Genomic DNA, 15512 nt, shown 5'->3' with positions numbered 1-15512 from the left:
TCCTCAAGCCTCTCACATGGCTGTGTAGTTTCCAATCGAGCTGCACCAGAACCTGCTAATCATTTGGAATTTTTGGCCCCTTGGGAACCTGGAGGTCAATAAGGATATTTCTTTAAAAACAAAAAACCACAGTGATTCTAAAGGCTAGATTACAGTTGGCTCTCTGTTTTTTCAGCTTTATATTTACTTAATGGAATTTGTGTGGGTTAATGCACTTACACACAGTCAAGCATAGTTTGAATGTCACCTGGCCTATTAGACCATATAAAACTATTCAGGGAGATTTGGTATGGTATATGCTTTCTTTAATTATTTTTTTAAAAAAGAATATTCAAACAGTTTTTAAAAAAGAATATTCAAACCACCTGTTCTATACCGATGGTGAATTGTTGCAGAAAGTAGGCCAGTGCTTTAAAACACATCCAATGACACAGAAACAGATCTGGGAGTCCTGGTTGTGTGCACTGAGTTATCCTGATTAGATAGAATATGTATGTTTCTCTCAAATACACACGTGCCAAAACCCCCAACAGAGTCTTTTTCAAGACTACAGTATTTTTAAAGATAGTTCACTAAATCTGTATTTGTGTATGTACAGTAAAAGACCTTCCAGATGAAACTGTTGTTCTTTCAACTGTGTTCTCCCACAGCAGGAATCTCCAGAAGTTCTTGGACTACAGCTTCTGTGATCCCTCACCATTGATTATGCTGGCTAGGGCTGGTGAAAGCTACACTCCACTTAGTGAGCTTTATCACACTAGTCAGATCCCGTGGGCAAATGGGAGTTAAACACGGTTTAAATTAAATTCGAATTTAAACCAACTTGCAAATTCAGGGAGTTTATCACACCGAATTGCTTTCAAAATGAAATAATGCAAAGTTAAACTGCAGTTAAAGTGGAGAAGACCGTCAGCTTTTTACTTTTGAGATGTTCCGAAAGTAAAAAGCTGCGGTTTTCTCTACTCTAACTGCGGTTTAACTTCGCGTTATTTCACATTAACTGTGATGTTGTGTGATAAACTTCTGGCATTTCCAGGTTTTCTTTGGGTTAAATTGCGTTTAAATCCCGTTTGCCCGGAGGATCTCACTAGTGTGATAAACTCCAGTGGCATCACTAAGCAAAGGAGATACTAGTTTTTCATTCCACCAGAAATCTGCCTTTAAAATTACTTTGTTTTAAAATGGTTGCCTTAAGATCACTGACAAAGTTCTGTCATAAACATTCATTTATAACTATGTGAGACACATTTGGGTATAAATTTGAACAGGAAATTGCTGGTGGGCAAGACTTAACCTACTCTTTTCTGCAGCACACTATTGCTTAATAACAATGGTAACAACAACAACAGAGCTTAAGGAAGCATAGCTGTAATGTTAAATGTTAGTGAATTGCAAAACAAGAATTTTCAGGTTCCATTTTGCTTGAAATAGAGTTAGTGTCGTTTTATCTATATATTTATAAATCAATGTAAATCTGAATCTCGGCCTGTTTTAATTTACCAGAGTCTTGATGTAACAGATACTCAGAAGTGCAGAGCATTAAGCTTTGTAAAGTGCGATATTATTACAGGGCACATGTCCAATTTTTAAAACACTATATAGATTGGAGACAGATGAGCTTTTCAGAATTATTTTAGGCCCATTTTGATTAAATGCCTCAGATGCAGTTTCCAATGGAAATTAATTTCATTGATGTGAAAACAAATGGACTCCAACCACAAAATCAGCTGCAAGTTCATGTTCAATACAGCACTTGAAAGGGAACAGAGCAAGCTCAAATTGTGACTGGGAAGGAACGCAGAATGGTATATGCTTTGCTGCACAAATAGAATCACTTTGTTAAACTCCACATTGGAGTCTTTTGTGTACATGTAGGAGAATATGTAAGTGATGGGGGAGGGAGTTTGGAGATGGGTAGGAAAGAGATCAATGCAGGGTGCCATGAGATAATAATAAATGCTTTTCTGTAGAGATCTGTCTTTTTGCTGTCAAGAGTTGTTGGTATGCATAATTGTTCAGTATTTCTTTTAAAATATTGGGCATATGTTTCAGATATTTATGTTTTTATTCTGTTGCCTGTGAGCTCAATGGCAGACAGCTGACATTTGTAAGGGACAGTCAGTTGTGCTTCTTACACATGCCCTGTGCTGTGTGTGGAGTACAAGTTGAGTCGCCCTTATCCAAAAGCTTGGAACCAGAAGTGTTTGGGAATTCTGGGGTGGTTTTTTTTTTTTTCCAGATACTGAGATATCTTGGAGATGGGACCTAACTAAAAATATGAAATTTATTTAGGTTTTGTAGAAACCTTATAAACATAGCCTGAAGATAATTGTATACTTTTAAAAATAATTGTATGCATGAAACAAAGTTTGTTTACACTGAATTATAACGAAGGTGTCACTATCTCAGCCACCCATGTGGACAGTTTTGGATTTGGGAGTCATAAAAGCTGTAGTGATTTCTTTCTTGAAGGGAAAATGGAAGAATAAATGCCCAAATCCAAAACTTGGTGGCATATATTGTGGCGTATGTTCTTATTGTCAATATATTCATCTCTTTTTTTCAAGAAGTTAATAATGCTTTTCATTGAGTTGTGTCATTTTATCCTCTAATAAGTACACAGGATAGGTAAGTTAAGTACAGGGGAAATGACTGATGCAGGGTGTCCCAGTGAATTTCATGGCTAAGCAGATATTTGGAATCAGGTCCAAATGCAGTTCAAGTCCAACATATTGGATTAGTTCCAGACTTTATCCTAAATCAAATTATTGGTTTCACCTTAAGTAAATCAAGAATGGAGTGGAAGTGGGTTAAATACATGCTCAGTAGTTGATTCAGTAGGTATGCTCTGGTTCAGACTAACAATTGGCTGTAGGCCATAGGTGTATTTAAAACTGACCCATTGGAATCATTCAAAGACATAGCCATTTTAGTCTGGAAAATCAGTATGCAAAGAGATCTTGTAGCACCTTGGAGACTAACAGAAAGAAAGAAGTTCTCAGCATGAGATTTTGTAGATTTGAGCTTACTTCTGCAGATAATGTTGTTTGCATGCATCTGAGGAAATAGACTCAAGTCTACGAAAGCTCATGCTACTAACTTATTTTCTTCAGTGAGTCTCAGAGGTGCTACAAGATCCCTTCGCATACCCATTGGAACCATGATCATGTTAGTTTAAGTTAAGGACCATTGTCTTCAGTGTGCATTCCTGACTGGGCATGATAGCTAAGGGTCAGCTGAAGCTGTGATAGATATGAATTCCTTCTGGGAAAGTGAAGTTGAACACTACTTAGGGTTACCCTCAGTCTGGCTTGCATTGTAGCTATGTTTCCTTGGGTCGGAGGATGTTTATGTGAAGTATCACTCATCTCCTTCCTCACGCCATCACTTCTCCACCCCCTTTTCAGATCTTCTGTGCAGATTTAGCAAATAGAGCAGTTCTGCTGTAAGATGTCTGTGTAAAGCAGGTCTTTGAGATCAACTGACAGAAGGTTCAGCAGCAGGAGGACATTTCTTCCAGCAGAAGAAGCTTGAATCTAATCCTACACCTCTTCATCCGCCACATATTTGAACTAAGTTTGCACTGCCTGTCTAGATTTATCCCCTTATTTACTTCACAATGCACACAACTCTTATTTATTCAGGACATTTTTATGCTGTTATCTGATCTTCTCACCATGTATACATCATGTGCTTCACAATGCTTGCTACTAGTGAGCTAAAAATGCTCACAAATGTTCTGATTCTGGACACACTGAAACATTGTTTATTAGGGAAAAAAGTTTAACTACAGTCTGGAAGTGTTTATTTTTTTAATTTATGGATTTTTAAGAAAACGTGCAAAACTCATTGACTTTTTTGCATAGTTTTCCAGCTGCTGATACTTGAAAGTATCAAGGATGTGTCTCATACTTCCAGTTCTGTGCTATTCTGTCCAGTTAGAAACTTGTCAGTATTGACATGTCCCCAAGAAAGCTGCAATTTTGGGGGCTTCTGCTAGTTAAAATGTATGGTACATACCAGGCCCCTCATACAGTGAGATAGGGATGGTGTTTCCATCTTTAATTGGCTCAAAGTCAGACAACTATCTCTAATTTGGAGGAAGGGTTTCTGCAACTCTGACCTTAAAATCCATCACAGTTGGGGGACAGTGAAAACACGTGCTGTCATCTTTGACATTTTAATTGAAAAGAAAAGCTTATACAGGTTTTAACCTTAAGCAGTGTGTTTTTACAAGTGTACGCGGAGAAATAATCTGTCAGTGCAGAGCAGGCTGGGTACCACAGGAATTGGCTTAGTGGCTGAACAATTCTATATTAGCTCACACACCTTGCCTTGTTCCATGCCTCAATAGTTTTTTTAGTTGAAATGCTTTGCCTAGAGGCATACCATTATTATTATTATTATTTAAAAAAAAAGGAGACTCTGCTTGCTTAAAGTCTGGAATTATTAACTCATGGTAACAAGCCTGCACTGGAGAAACTGTTGAGTCTTTGTTTTCATGCGTCTACTGTAATTTGCCTTCTCATTTTCAGAGGAAAATCTCGGCTTTGTTTGGGAAGTTGGTGCTGAAATACATAATCACATCAAACATTATTTGAAATATTTGAACAGTAAAACCAGGTTTAAAGGAAAATTTACATGGCTTTTCATAAAAGTATGAACAAAAAAAAAATTGGTTGCCCTTCTAGGTATCTCTTATTGGTGAGTTTATTCCTGGCTAAAAACTGGGCTCTGAAATAGTTGTGTATTTTTGGGGACTGGTGGACAAAAAGGATATTTCTTTTTTCTCTCTCCTTCTCTCTCTCTCTCTCTTTGATAGTTAAATCACATAAGATAGGTTTTTTTAAAAAATGTATATCAATATTATTCTAAGGGCAGAACACGATGTGATGGGAAATATAGAACTTGCAGTCACATCAATTTTTTTAAAAGAAAAGAGCAGGTGCTCTGGAAGAGAGTGTTTTCATTGAGACCAAAGATCACTCTAAAGGGAGTGTTGCCCTCACCATTTTCTTCTTCACCTCCCATCCCATCCTGTCCTTTCCCCTAAATTTCAGGCCATATGGGATGTGTCTTTACTCTGGAGTAGCCTTTGTCAATGTGGTTCCTCTAGATATTTCAGACTGTAATCGCCATCAGTTCCGGCTACTCCGGAGTATGTCATCATAATGTGTAATAGCCTGACCACAGTAAATATTCTTAAATAAAGTTGTTGTGGTGTGTGCATCTGTGCTTTACTGTTTATTAGAAGAGATTTACAATTAAGAATAGTAGTTTACAATTAAGAATAGGCATAATAACAGTGCCATGGATCCTGGAACAGGTGGGCAGTAGTGCTGAAGCCCCTCTTAAGATTAGACTGAGCCCTCCTCCACAATAATCTGGCAAAATTGGAGCACCAAAACTCTTGTGCAATTGAGTCCTCTCTGGCATTATCAATCAGAAGTGTACCAAGAAATATTAAGATGGTGATTGTTGTTTAGCTGTTCTGGGAATAATAAACTGCTATACACATTTAGGAGATTATCAGACGGTGGGGGGGAGGTGGGAGTAAAAGGCATACCCCTGGCAAAGTCACACAATTGTGCTTAAGATTTTCAGACACATCATGCTTATCCAGAACGTAACCTATGAAGATCCAGAAATGCTCCAGCAACAAACTATTCACGGGGAAGTCCTGGGAAGGGTTTATTGCTGGAGCATTCCTGGATCTTAAATAAATAAATAATAAATAAAACTTTTATTTATATCCTGCTTTTCTGTTACAAGACAATCAAAGAGGCTCACAACATATGAAAATCCACATTTACAAAATTATGTCCCAAATTCCCCCCCTTAAAACAGGATTAAACATGTATAATTAAAATATTTATTAAAACACACACACACACACACACAAATACGAGACAGAGTGGTGGGCTAATACATGATGTGGGGGGCAGTCATTCCGTGGGTTAAGTCCTGGATAAACATTATGTTGGCTGAAAATCTTCAGCACAGTCACATGACTTTGCTGGGAATATGCCTTTTTCTTACCCAGGTTCCCCCCATCTGATCATCTCCATACTTGGGAGTAAGCTTTATTGAGCACATGGAGACCACTTATCTGTAGTCAAAAGTAACAACAATTTCCTTGTCAATGTTGAGCTCTCCCAACCTAAAAACAATGTTGTGGTCCCCAAACAATTCCCATACAAATTAAAAAATATTCACCCATACCAATTAAACCACAAAACAGCAATAATACTAATATTAATATATACAAACAATATAATTTAGTTTTAAATATATATTTAAAAGAGGCTTGTTTCCTCCTTCTCTCACTCCCTCAACCAGAAAATGTTGAAATGATTGCTACTTGATCATACCATGATCATACCATACCTAAGAGCTAGCCAGATATTCTAGCTTTTTATATTGAGCACAATAGCTTACACAGTCAATGACATGGTGAAAAGAATTAAATAGTAAATTGTATGCTCTTGAAATGAGGACCTCCAATGTACAATGAATGCTCTTAATAAATGCCCAACCAAATTTTCACAAGGGCTGATTTTTAATGCAAAAATCAGGGGTTTGATGCCTTTAAGAAACTGGAGAAACTGAAACTCTGGAGAAAAAGTTAAATACCCATGATATTCTTTATGTATTTCTCCTCCCCCATGCCTGTTTGCAGCCTCAGAATAGTTCTTCAGTTCCTTCTGCCTCATGGTATGATCAAATAGTGATCAGCCAATCAATTGGAGCAAACAATGCCCTCCCATTGTCCTCACTTCAGTGGTCCCAGTTGCTCAGGCAAATTATATTTGTAATGCCATATTCACCTCACATAATTATATGTTGGTACATAATGTGGCTGAGGATGTGGCCATTTCCCATCTATGCTGCATTATTTTCAGTGGCTTATGCATACATATGTATGTTGGATTTATATACCAATCCATGCCCTGTTCCATACCAGAAACTCAAGATGGACAACATTGGCATCAGGTGTTACATTATGTTTTAGATGGTGTACCTGCTTTCATGTGCACTGGGACACACTTGCTTTCCATTATTGTCAAGATCCTCCATTTTTTTTCTATACATGCACATGTACTAGTAAATATACATTATGAAGAGAGGAACACATACTGTTACATCTTTCTGACAATGGGAGAATAAAGACTGGCTAACATCCTTGACAAAGGAAGAAAGAAAGCAATTTGTATAACAAGTTATTGCCCAGAAAAATTCAAGAGGAGAACAAAGTGTTCAAACCCACTTAGCTATCTTTGAAGATTATCACACTAAGGCTTACTATCTGTGAAATGTCCCTGGATCATTGGGGAAGCACACATGTATTAGCCTGGCGCACTTCCTTACTGTCGTGAATTGTCAGCTCCCTCTAGTGTCATGGAATCATTAAGGGAGAGTGACTTTTCTCTTAACGGAAACTTTGCGTTAAGAGGAAAGTCACTCTTCCTGAATGATTACATGACACTAGAGGGAACTGACGATTCCATGACGCTGAGGAAACGTGCCAGGCATTCATATACACCCGCTTTCCCAACAATCCAGGGACGTTTGACAGATGGTAACTCCTAGTGTGATAATCCTCATAATGTCTATTGCCTTTGCAATAATTCTTTCTTGTGTTGATTCCTCCTTCTCATACTGTGTAGAATTCTTCTTCACTAGATTGTTTTGCTATGGAGAAGGGCTATATCACTGGTAGAGCCAACTTCAGTTCTCAGCTTCACTCAACAGCTTCAATCCCTGCCTGAAAACTTAATGAGCATCATCTAGTCTTGACAATATTGGGCTAGATAGACCAAATGATCCTGTTAAAAAATTGGTTTATCACTAAGTGTGAATGAGCCCTACATATTTTATGTTTGGTAGAGTTGATCTGTGTCATCATTATATTAATAGGTGCCAAAATGTGTACAGCAGGTATTTTTCTATTCATTCCAACACATGTTTAATATGTGAGAAGATTACAGGTTACAGATAAATAGATACATTCCTAGCTTCTTAAAAGCTTCTCATAATGCAATGCTGCCAAAGAGTTGCATTTTTGTTCAGTCATGCTTTCTTAGTAGGAATTTACTCATCTTTATTTGTAGTGCTTAGTACTGAAAGTAAGAAATGAATAGATAAGGAAGAAGTACAGGAGCTACTCTTTAGGAATGGTCGTATACAGTACAAAATGTTAATAAGCCTCTACTAGCATTGTCTGTCATTACTATATGATGCAGCTGCCTTTAGAGTCAATAGCATGAAGACCAGCCTAAGGCTTCTTGCTACTTGAGGTGAAAGGTGAGGGACAAAGACAAGGAAGAATTATGAGAGCCATTAGATATACAGAAGCTGACTGTTATTTGCTTCTTAGCTCTATACTGGCTACAGGATATCATTTCACCACCACATTTGAAAATAGCAGACTAGTTTAGGGGATCAAAGCAAGCCATCAGGCATGCATAGTTGTGTCCTCCAACAAAGTGGAGTAGCCAGGGGACTCAGGAGGTAATGGCCAAGAGAGTCAGGACCACTCTGCCTAGTGGTAGCATCAGTCCCCACAATATGGGAACATATGATACTACAGCACGAGAGTTCAATATGTCTAGCCCCAAATCTATGTCACCTCTGCATTGTGTACAGTATCCAGCACAATGTTGTTGTGGTGCATTGAAGACAGGAAAACTGGTAATCTGCAAAGTTCAACTTTTTACAAACTAAACAAGGATCTTTGTCCCTTCCCTGCCAGCTATTTATGAGAACCGGTTTACTTCAGTTTTCCAGTCACACAGTTTCATGGGTGTCAAGCACATTGATTCATTGGACCTAACACTATAAAACACCTAGGAATCATCATGTGCTCCCCTGCCAATTTCGGTGTTAAACCGTAATGCACATAATTTCTTTTATTAATGAGTATAGGCAAAATTGGACCCTGAAATTCAAAAGTGCATGTTTTTCCATCTAGGAAAACCCTGGAAAGTTCCAAGGTGCTACCAAGAAAAAACACACCCCAACAAAAACAGTAATTTCCCAACTGCAAAGCAAATGCAGACTTGCAGAACTAAGCAGAGCTGAGGGTGAGAGTGAGGACAGCAAGGTAGCTTATTTGCTATTTTTTAATATATACAAATAATTTCCTTTTTACCCAAGACCCCTATTCCCAGGCTCATTAAATCAATTTCAGAAAACATTTTGGCTCTGGAACATGTAAGTAAAATTCCAACCATATGGACTCTTGAGGATTACCTGTGCAAACGGCACAAGTCAAGCCAAAACAAGTTTCTGTCAAATGGCCTAACACCTAAGTTTATTATGAAGGTAGAAAATTCTATAACGGGCCTGTACACAGTACAGAAAGGCCTGGTTGTAGAGCTCCAAGCACTTATTCTGGAGGCTGCTTGTTTTATGTCAGACACCTTGAGAATCAGGTTCCCCTGATTCTTAAGGTTGCATAAATTGTGTAGAATAACAAGTCTTTAAAAATGGGGGGTGGGGTTGCATAGGTTGTGTAGAGTAACAAATGTTTGGGGGGGGGGGGGTGTTAAAGCCAAGTCATTGATTCATATACTCTGCCAATCTCAAAATGTCTCATTCAGTCACAGAGGATATTGTGGAGTAAAGCCCCAGTGTAATCTTCTTCTTGATGGGTGTTTAAAGGTTCTGTTTTTTTGCTTTTGTCCAACAATTGCTTCTGATCTCAGAATTGCAGGATAGCTTTTGTACTGAGAGTAAAATTAAAATTTTACTTTCTGATGTGGCTCAGGCTCCAGTGATCATCAAAATTATTCATCAATATTTGTTTCACTTTTTACCTAAAAAGAATGCTTCTGGAAGTTACAACTAAATGCATTTGAAGCACAGAACAAACATCAGTTAAAAAGGCAACAATAAAAAAGCAATTTAATTCCTATTTTTCAGTAGCACTATTCATGAATATACTCAAGATTGCCAATTCCTAACTCCAAATTTTTTAAGTATCATTTTTTTTTACTGTTGTTGTTAGTGGTGTCAAATAATAAACAGCCAAATGTGTATCTTACCTTTTTAAAGTGTTATTAAAATACTATCAGAGTTGCAGAATTCGAAAAGAATAACAATAAAGAAAAGAAAAAGTAAAGAAAGGAAGAAAAGAAAAAAAAAGATTAAGAAGACCCTTGTGATTCAGCCTTTCAATTGGTAGAAGACAGCGGTTTTGACAGATTTTCCACCTTTTCTTTACAGTTAACATTTTTGTGTAATCTATTGGCAGTTTGGGGATTTTCGATATGGTAATTGTAGCAATAATTTCTATTTAGTCTCTTTTCCATAATGTCAGTAAAATAGTGTAACTAAGGAATTTATCGCACACGTTTTGTAGCCCGATCCATGCATGGGATGGGATTGGAGTGGAACTGGGGAGAATGGGTTTTGTCAATCATGAAATTGCTGCTATGCCACCAGCCGACCACCACCCGTCTCCGAGCTGTGCTTAGCCAGATAATTTTGCAAGGACGGAAAGCTTCCATCCTTGCAAAATTGGCAGAATAAGCGTGGCTTGGGGATGGATGGTGGTCGGCCAGCAGCATAGCAGCAATTTTGTGAGCAATAAAACCCATTCTCCCCTGTTCCGTCCAAATCCCATCTCATGCACAGATCAGGCTACAAAATGTGTGTGATAAACTACTAACTTTCCACAAAAGATATTACTTTTGTGTATAAAAGCAGTCCCTTAGGAATGATGACTGGTTAACAAATTCTTCTTTTCTTTTCTTTTACATCTATCTATTATGTTTTCTTATTAATGAGGGGCTTAAAATGATGGGAAGCATTTTGGCTTCAGAATCACACAATTTTTTTAAAAAATGTCTTAAAAAGATCTAAAGAAATAAGTACCAAAGTACAAAATTACAAGAGTAATACAATGACTTGTATTTCTTTTTTAAAAAGTAACATTAACTATAGGGTGTGTGTAAAAAGTTACCTAGCAAATTACTTTTAAAAAGTAAATTTCCAAGATGTCTGTAATGTGAAGAAAGCCTTTGAAAAAAAAGTTGCAGAGACCTGTTGGATTAATTTTGACACCACACAAAACCACAATTAATCTTGTGTATAGTTTCTTAATGGGATTTCTAAGTCTCCGGCATCCCAAAGCTTGAGACTCACAAGATGAGGCCGTGATAATGTCATAAACTGAGGCCTGGTGATGTCACACTAGTGAAGCCATGGGATTGCTGGCTTTGGAAAGACAAAAATCTATTATCAGGGTTAGAGTAATGTGTAATGTAAGAATATTTTTGGATAATGGAATCCTTAGCATATGTTTCATTGAATTGCTGGCCAGTGTAATTTCTTGTTTCCAATAAAATCACAGCAGACAGAATGAACTAAATCTAAATGAAACATTACTGGAAGATGTAAGACACAGAACTCATATCCAGTCACTGTGGTTTAGATTCCCTGGCAAGTAAGGCCACTTTTGGCAGACCAACAATACAGTATGTATAGCAGAATTAATTTAAAATAGTCATACAAAATGATGATATGGTTGCTTTATTTAAAAAAAAATCCTGAGGCTCAACAGACATTTGGTGCAGTTACATGAAAATTGTGCTGCCTTCTATCTAATCTCACACACAAACACAGTGTTTTAACACAGATGTTTCCAGAAGATGTCTCCATGCTCATCCTTCTTCTCCTTGCTTTTTATCATTTCTATTAGAGGAAGTACTTAAAAATTAAATGTTCTGAGGATATTAATTTTAAATCTCTCCGTTTGTATCAAGCCTGAATTTAAGCACAGGGATTGCCCCACTGTAATTTAATATTTTTCTGACCATATTGTTCAAGGTTTAGGTCAGGACAATTTATGAAGTAACAATCAGGCTAAAGGAAAATTAACTATGTGAGCAGGATTGTACCCACATAGTATTCTTGGTTTGAAGATGTCACATAGGACTACACTGGCCTGGATAATAGGACAGGAAGAGATGCAGCAAATGGTGACAAAACTTACTTGCATAGGTTATTAGATAATATGCCATAGAATATCCTTCTCCAGATGTGATGTACTACAAATCCCATTGCTCCTAGCCAGCAGTCAGGCTGTGGGATTTGTCCTGTGTTCATTTACCAGATGCCAAACTCTAAAAAGAATGCTTTTGACATATCCAGCCACAAAACATTCCACTTGCAGTCATCAGTGAAAGCCAAAATATTTGTGTCATTTTCTGTATCCATCCTGTAATTTCTAATAATACTGTTAACACTGACACATCAGCAGTGCAGTGTGCCGAACCCTCCCTTCTTCCAATGTTAACGTAAACAGATGAGGTTTGTGAGCTCGCTGAGGGTTAATGAGCCATACTAAGCCCTTTCTACCAATCTGTGTACAGATGCTGTTGCACTGCAGTTCCCATCCACCTTAGCCAAGATAAACAATGATGCGATGAGGTGGTGAGGTTTTACTTTGATCAGTTCCTGACAGCAATGGTGGGGTTAGGTGAGGAATGGTGGGCGCTGCAGTCCAAAACATCTGGAAAGCTACAAATTGCCTACCCCTGTTTTATAGCAATCACATATATTTGATTTAAAAAAAAAAAACATCTAAGGAGTAGCAATTGATCAAAGTAAAAAAATGTAGAATACTGGCACAGCATCAGTCAGCCTAGATTGCCACGTAAAGGGAGATGGTGGTTTTTTGCTGTTGTCCAAGTATCCTTTGGATATTCAGCTACAGAGAGAGAGAGAATGAGAGAGAGAGAAAGTCTTCTAGATTCCTCTACCCATCCAGGAACATTTCATTGTAATTCATATGAATGAAATAAACCGCTCTGGTTGGTGGATCTTACCTATAGGAATATGTGCATGGGCTTGCATTCTTTAATTTTTTTTTTGTATGGAATTACCTATACATCTTTCAGCTTTTTTTATTTGTCATATCAGATAAGTGTGGACGTCTTACTTTGGCACTAAGTGTATATGTGCGCACCAGTACAAAACACAGCTGGTCTTGAATATTGCAGTTATAGATTCATTAGCTACAGATCCATAACATATTCAGTCAACGAGAGCCAGCGTGGCATAGTGGTTTGAGTGTTCAACTGCAATTCTGGAGACCAGGGGTCGATTCCCAGCTTGACCAAGAAACCCACTGAACAAGTTGCATGCTCTCAGCCTTGGACAAGACCTTTGACAAGTCACATGCTCTCAGCCTCAAAGGATGGCAATGGCAAACCTCATCTGAACAAATCTTGCCCAGAAAATTCCACTTTAAGTTCACCAACAGTCAGAAATTACTTGAAGGCACACAATACACACACATGTAGTCTTACTGTAAAATTGTGTAAATGTTTTCCCAGCCCACTTGAAAAACCAGCAGCCAAATTGGGTGAAGAAAGTTATTCAGCTGCCTGTGGTTCCAATACCATATAGCAAGCCTGCAACAATTAGAAGCAGCCTTGCTCAGAGAGTTGGAAACCTCATAATCCTTGAGACCTGATTAGCAGGTGAACAGACCACCTAATTCCAATCTAAATGCTGGCTATTAAGGTGGACAGGGAGGGTCAGACCAGGAGACACTACTTAGTTACACATACGTAACTAAGGCCTGTTACAGACTGCCAAAATAAAGCTGCTTTGGGTCTCTTTGGAGGTATGCTGTTTAAATGATGCATGCATCCTAAGAATCCGGAAGCTGCACCAAAGCTGCACTCCAGTGCTTAGGAATGGAGTGTGGCTTTGGCGCGACCTCTGAACTCTTAGGACTCATGCATCATTTAAATAGCATACCTCCAAAGAGACCCGAAGCAGCTTTATTTTGGCAGTCTGTAACAGGCCTAAGTAACTGAAGTAGATTATCAGTATATGTCTTTTAAAAAAAGGAAGGCGGGGGGACCGTACATGTGTTGCTCTCTTTTTCCCAATTAGTTTAGAGGAGGGGAGGGATCCCAAAAAGCTATTTGTATATAGTCAAGGTAATAGCAGTTGAGAAAAGGGTAAAAAGTACTGCTGTGCATATTCAGTCCTGAGATATTTGGACTGGGATAATGTGTGTGTTTCATCATAATTTTCCCTTTATATGAGATATATAAAAGGAAGATGAGATATATTCAAACATCAAGTGGTGTAAGAAAAGCAAGCCTTATGTGTTTATTTACAGTGATGTCCTACATCTTCCTTAAACTCTTTATTTTAAGTTTTCTGCTTATATCACAGACACATTGTTTTATGATCACTTAATGGATTCCTGGCTTCATGTGCAACCACCCAAACAAGAGATGTGCCAGTTGTCTTATAGCATCTGTTTCTATTTTATGTTACACATATTAAGTCCTAAAAGCTGATGTCCTCATTCTGCAAAGGGTGGCAAAAGACAAGTTGCATTTTAAAATGAAAATTAAAAACAACAAATTCTAAGAGCTTGAGTACAACAAGAACAACATCTCATCCTTTCTTACAAGAGCTCAGGGTAGTGCACAATTGAAATCACCAGCTGCAAATATTTAAGAACATAAATTGTAATTGTGTAAAATAATAAATTACAAATGTCTATAATTTTAGAAGAGAAAAGCTCCTCACACAAATTCAAAAGCATTATTGATTGCAAATTTATTCAAAACCATTTTTAGTTCCCCAGAGAGTAATGATTTTAGAAAAGTCATCATACAATAATTACTATAAGGATATAAGTCACAAAATTCACTCTCTGAAAATATTAGATTTGTTTTTTCAAAGAAAATTGATTCAGTTTTTAGAAACCTGATCCAATATAAAGTCTTTGCTTCATGCATACACTCACCAAAACTGAAAACAAACTCCCTGAAACTGGGAAATTATTAAGAGCTGAAAATTCAAATACCATATAGATTTTGAATTTAGACATTCGTCATTTTGAAATGCTACTCTTTTGAATGTGTACAAATCTTTCCCAGGGTATGTTTAAGCCCTGTGCTTCCTCCCTTCATTCTAGGCCTGTTCCAGGCTCACTATCTTCATTACTGCACCTGCACAACCGGCAACGACAGCCCATGCCTGCATCTATGCCTGGGACTTTGCCGAATCCTACCATGCCTGGATCCTCTGCAGTGTTGATGCCTGTAAGTATGCACTGTATGTGTGTAAAAGTAGAGGAGAATTTGTAACATATTATTAACTCTCATATAAGAATACTGTAAAGGCACCAAATCCTGTGTGATCTTAGAAGCTAAGCAGGTTTAGCTCTAGTTAATACTTGAATGGGAAGACCACTAAGGTGTTGTTGGCTATATTTCAGAGGAAGGAGTTGGCAAAACCATCTCTTATATATTCCTTGCCCTATGAAATTTATGAGGTCACCATAAATTAACAGGTGAATTTAAGGCACATACAAGCATACACATGCAGCAGAACACATTTTAGTCCTTCATTCATATATTTTCTTGCCGAATCTACAAAGAATCTGGTCTACAATGTTATGACAATGACAGGCATCCTTTCAGTGACATGCATGCACATTGGTGTGGCTTATGCATGCATTTGTCCTATTAGGG

General features: G+C 37.7%; 1 protein-coding gene across 2 annotated transcripts in view; it reads left to right on the top strand.

Moving 5' to 3' along the window:
* Positions 1-15512, top strand: part of CREB5 (cAMP responsive element binding protein 5) — a 308617-nt gene that overhangs the window by 209711 nt on the left and 83394 nt on the right. For both annotated transcript variants that reach the window (XM_089533032.1, XM_089533033.1), the window contains exon 7: positions 14954-15080. In XM_089533032.1, coding sequence (XP_089389158.1) covers positions 14954-15080 — 127 coding nt within the window. The remainder of the gene's footprint in view (positions 1-14953; positions 15081-15512) is intronic.

The sequence above is a fragment of the Sceloporus occidentalis genome, unplaced genomic scaffold (genome assembly GCF_023333645.1).
Source record: "Sceloporus occidentalis isolate IW3139 unplaced genomic scaffold, rSceOcc1.0.p SCAF_7, whole genome shotgun sequence".
Lineage (NCBI taxonomy): Eukaryota > Metazoa > Chordata > Lepidosauria > Squamata > Phrynosomatidae > Sceloporus > Sceloporus occidentalis.
Note: the sequence above shows the minus strand (reverse complement) of the source record. Positions and strands in the feature narration are given on the sequence as shown.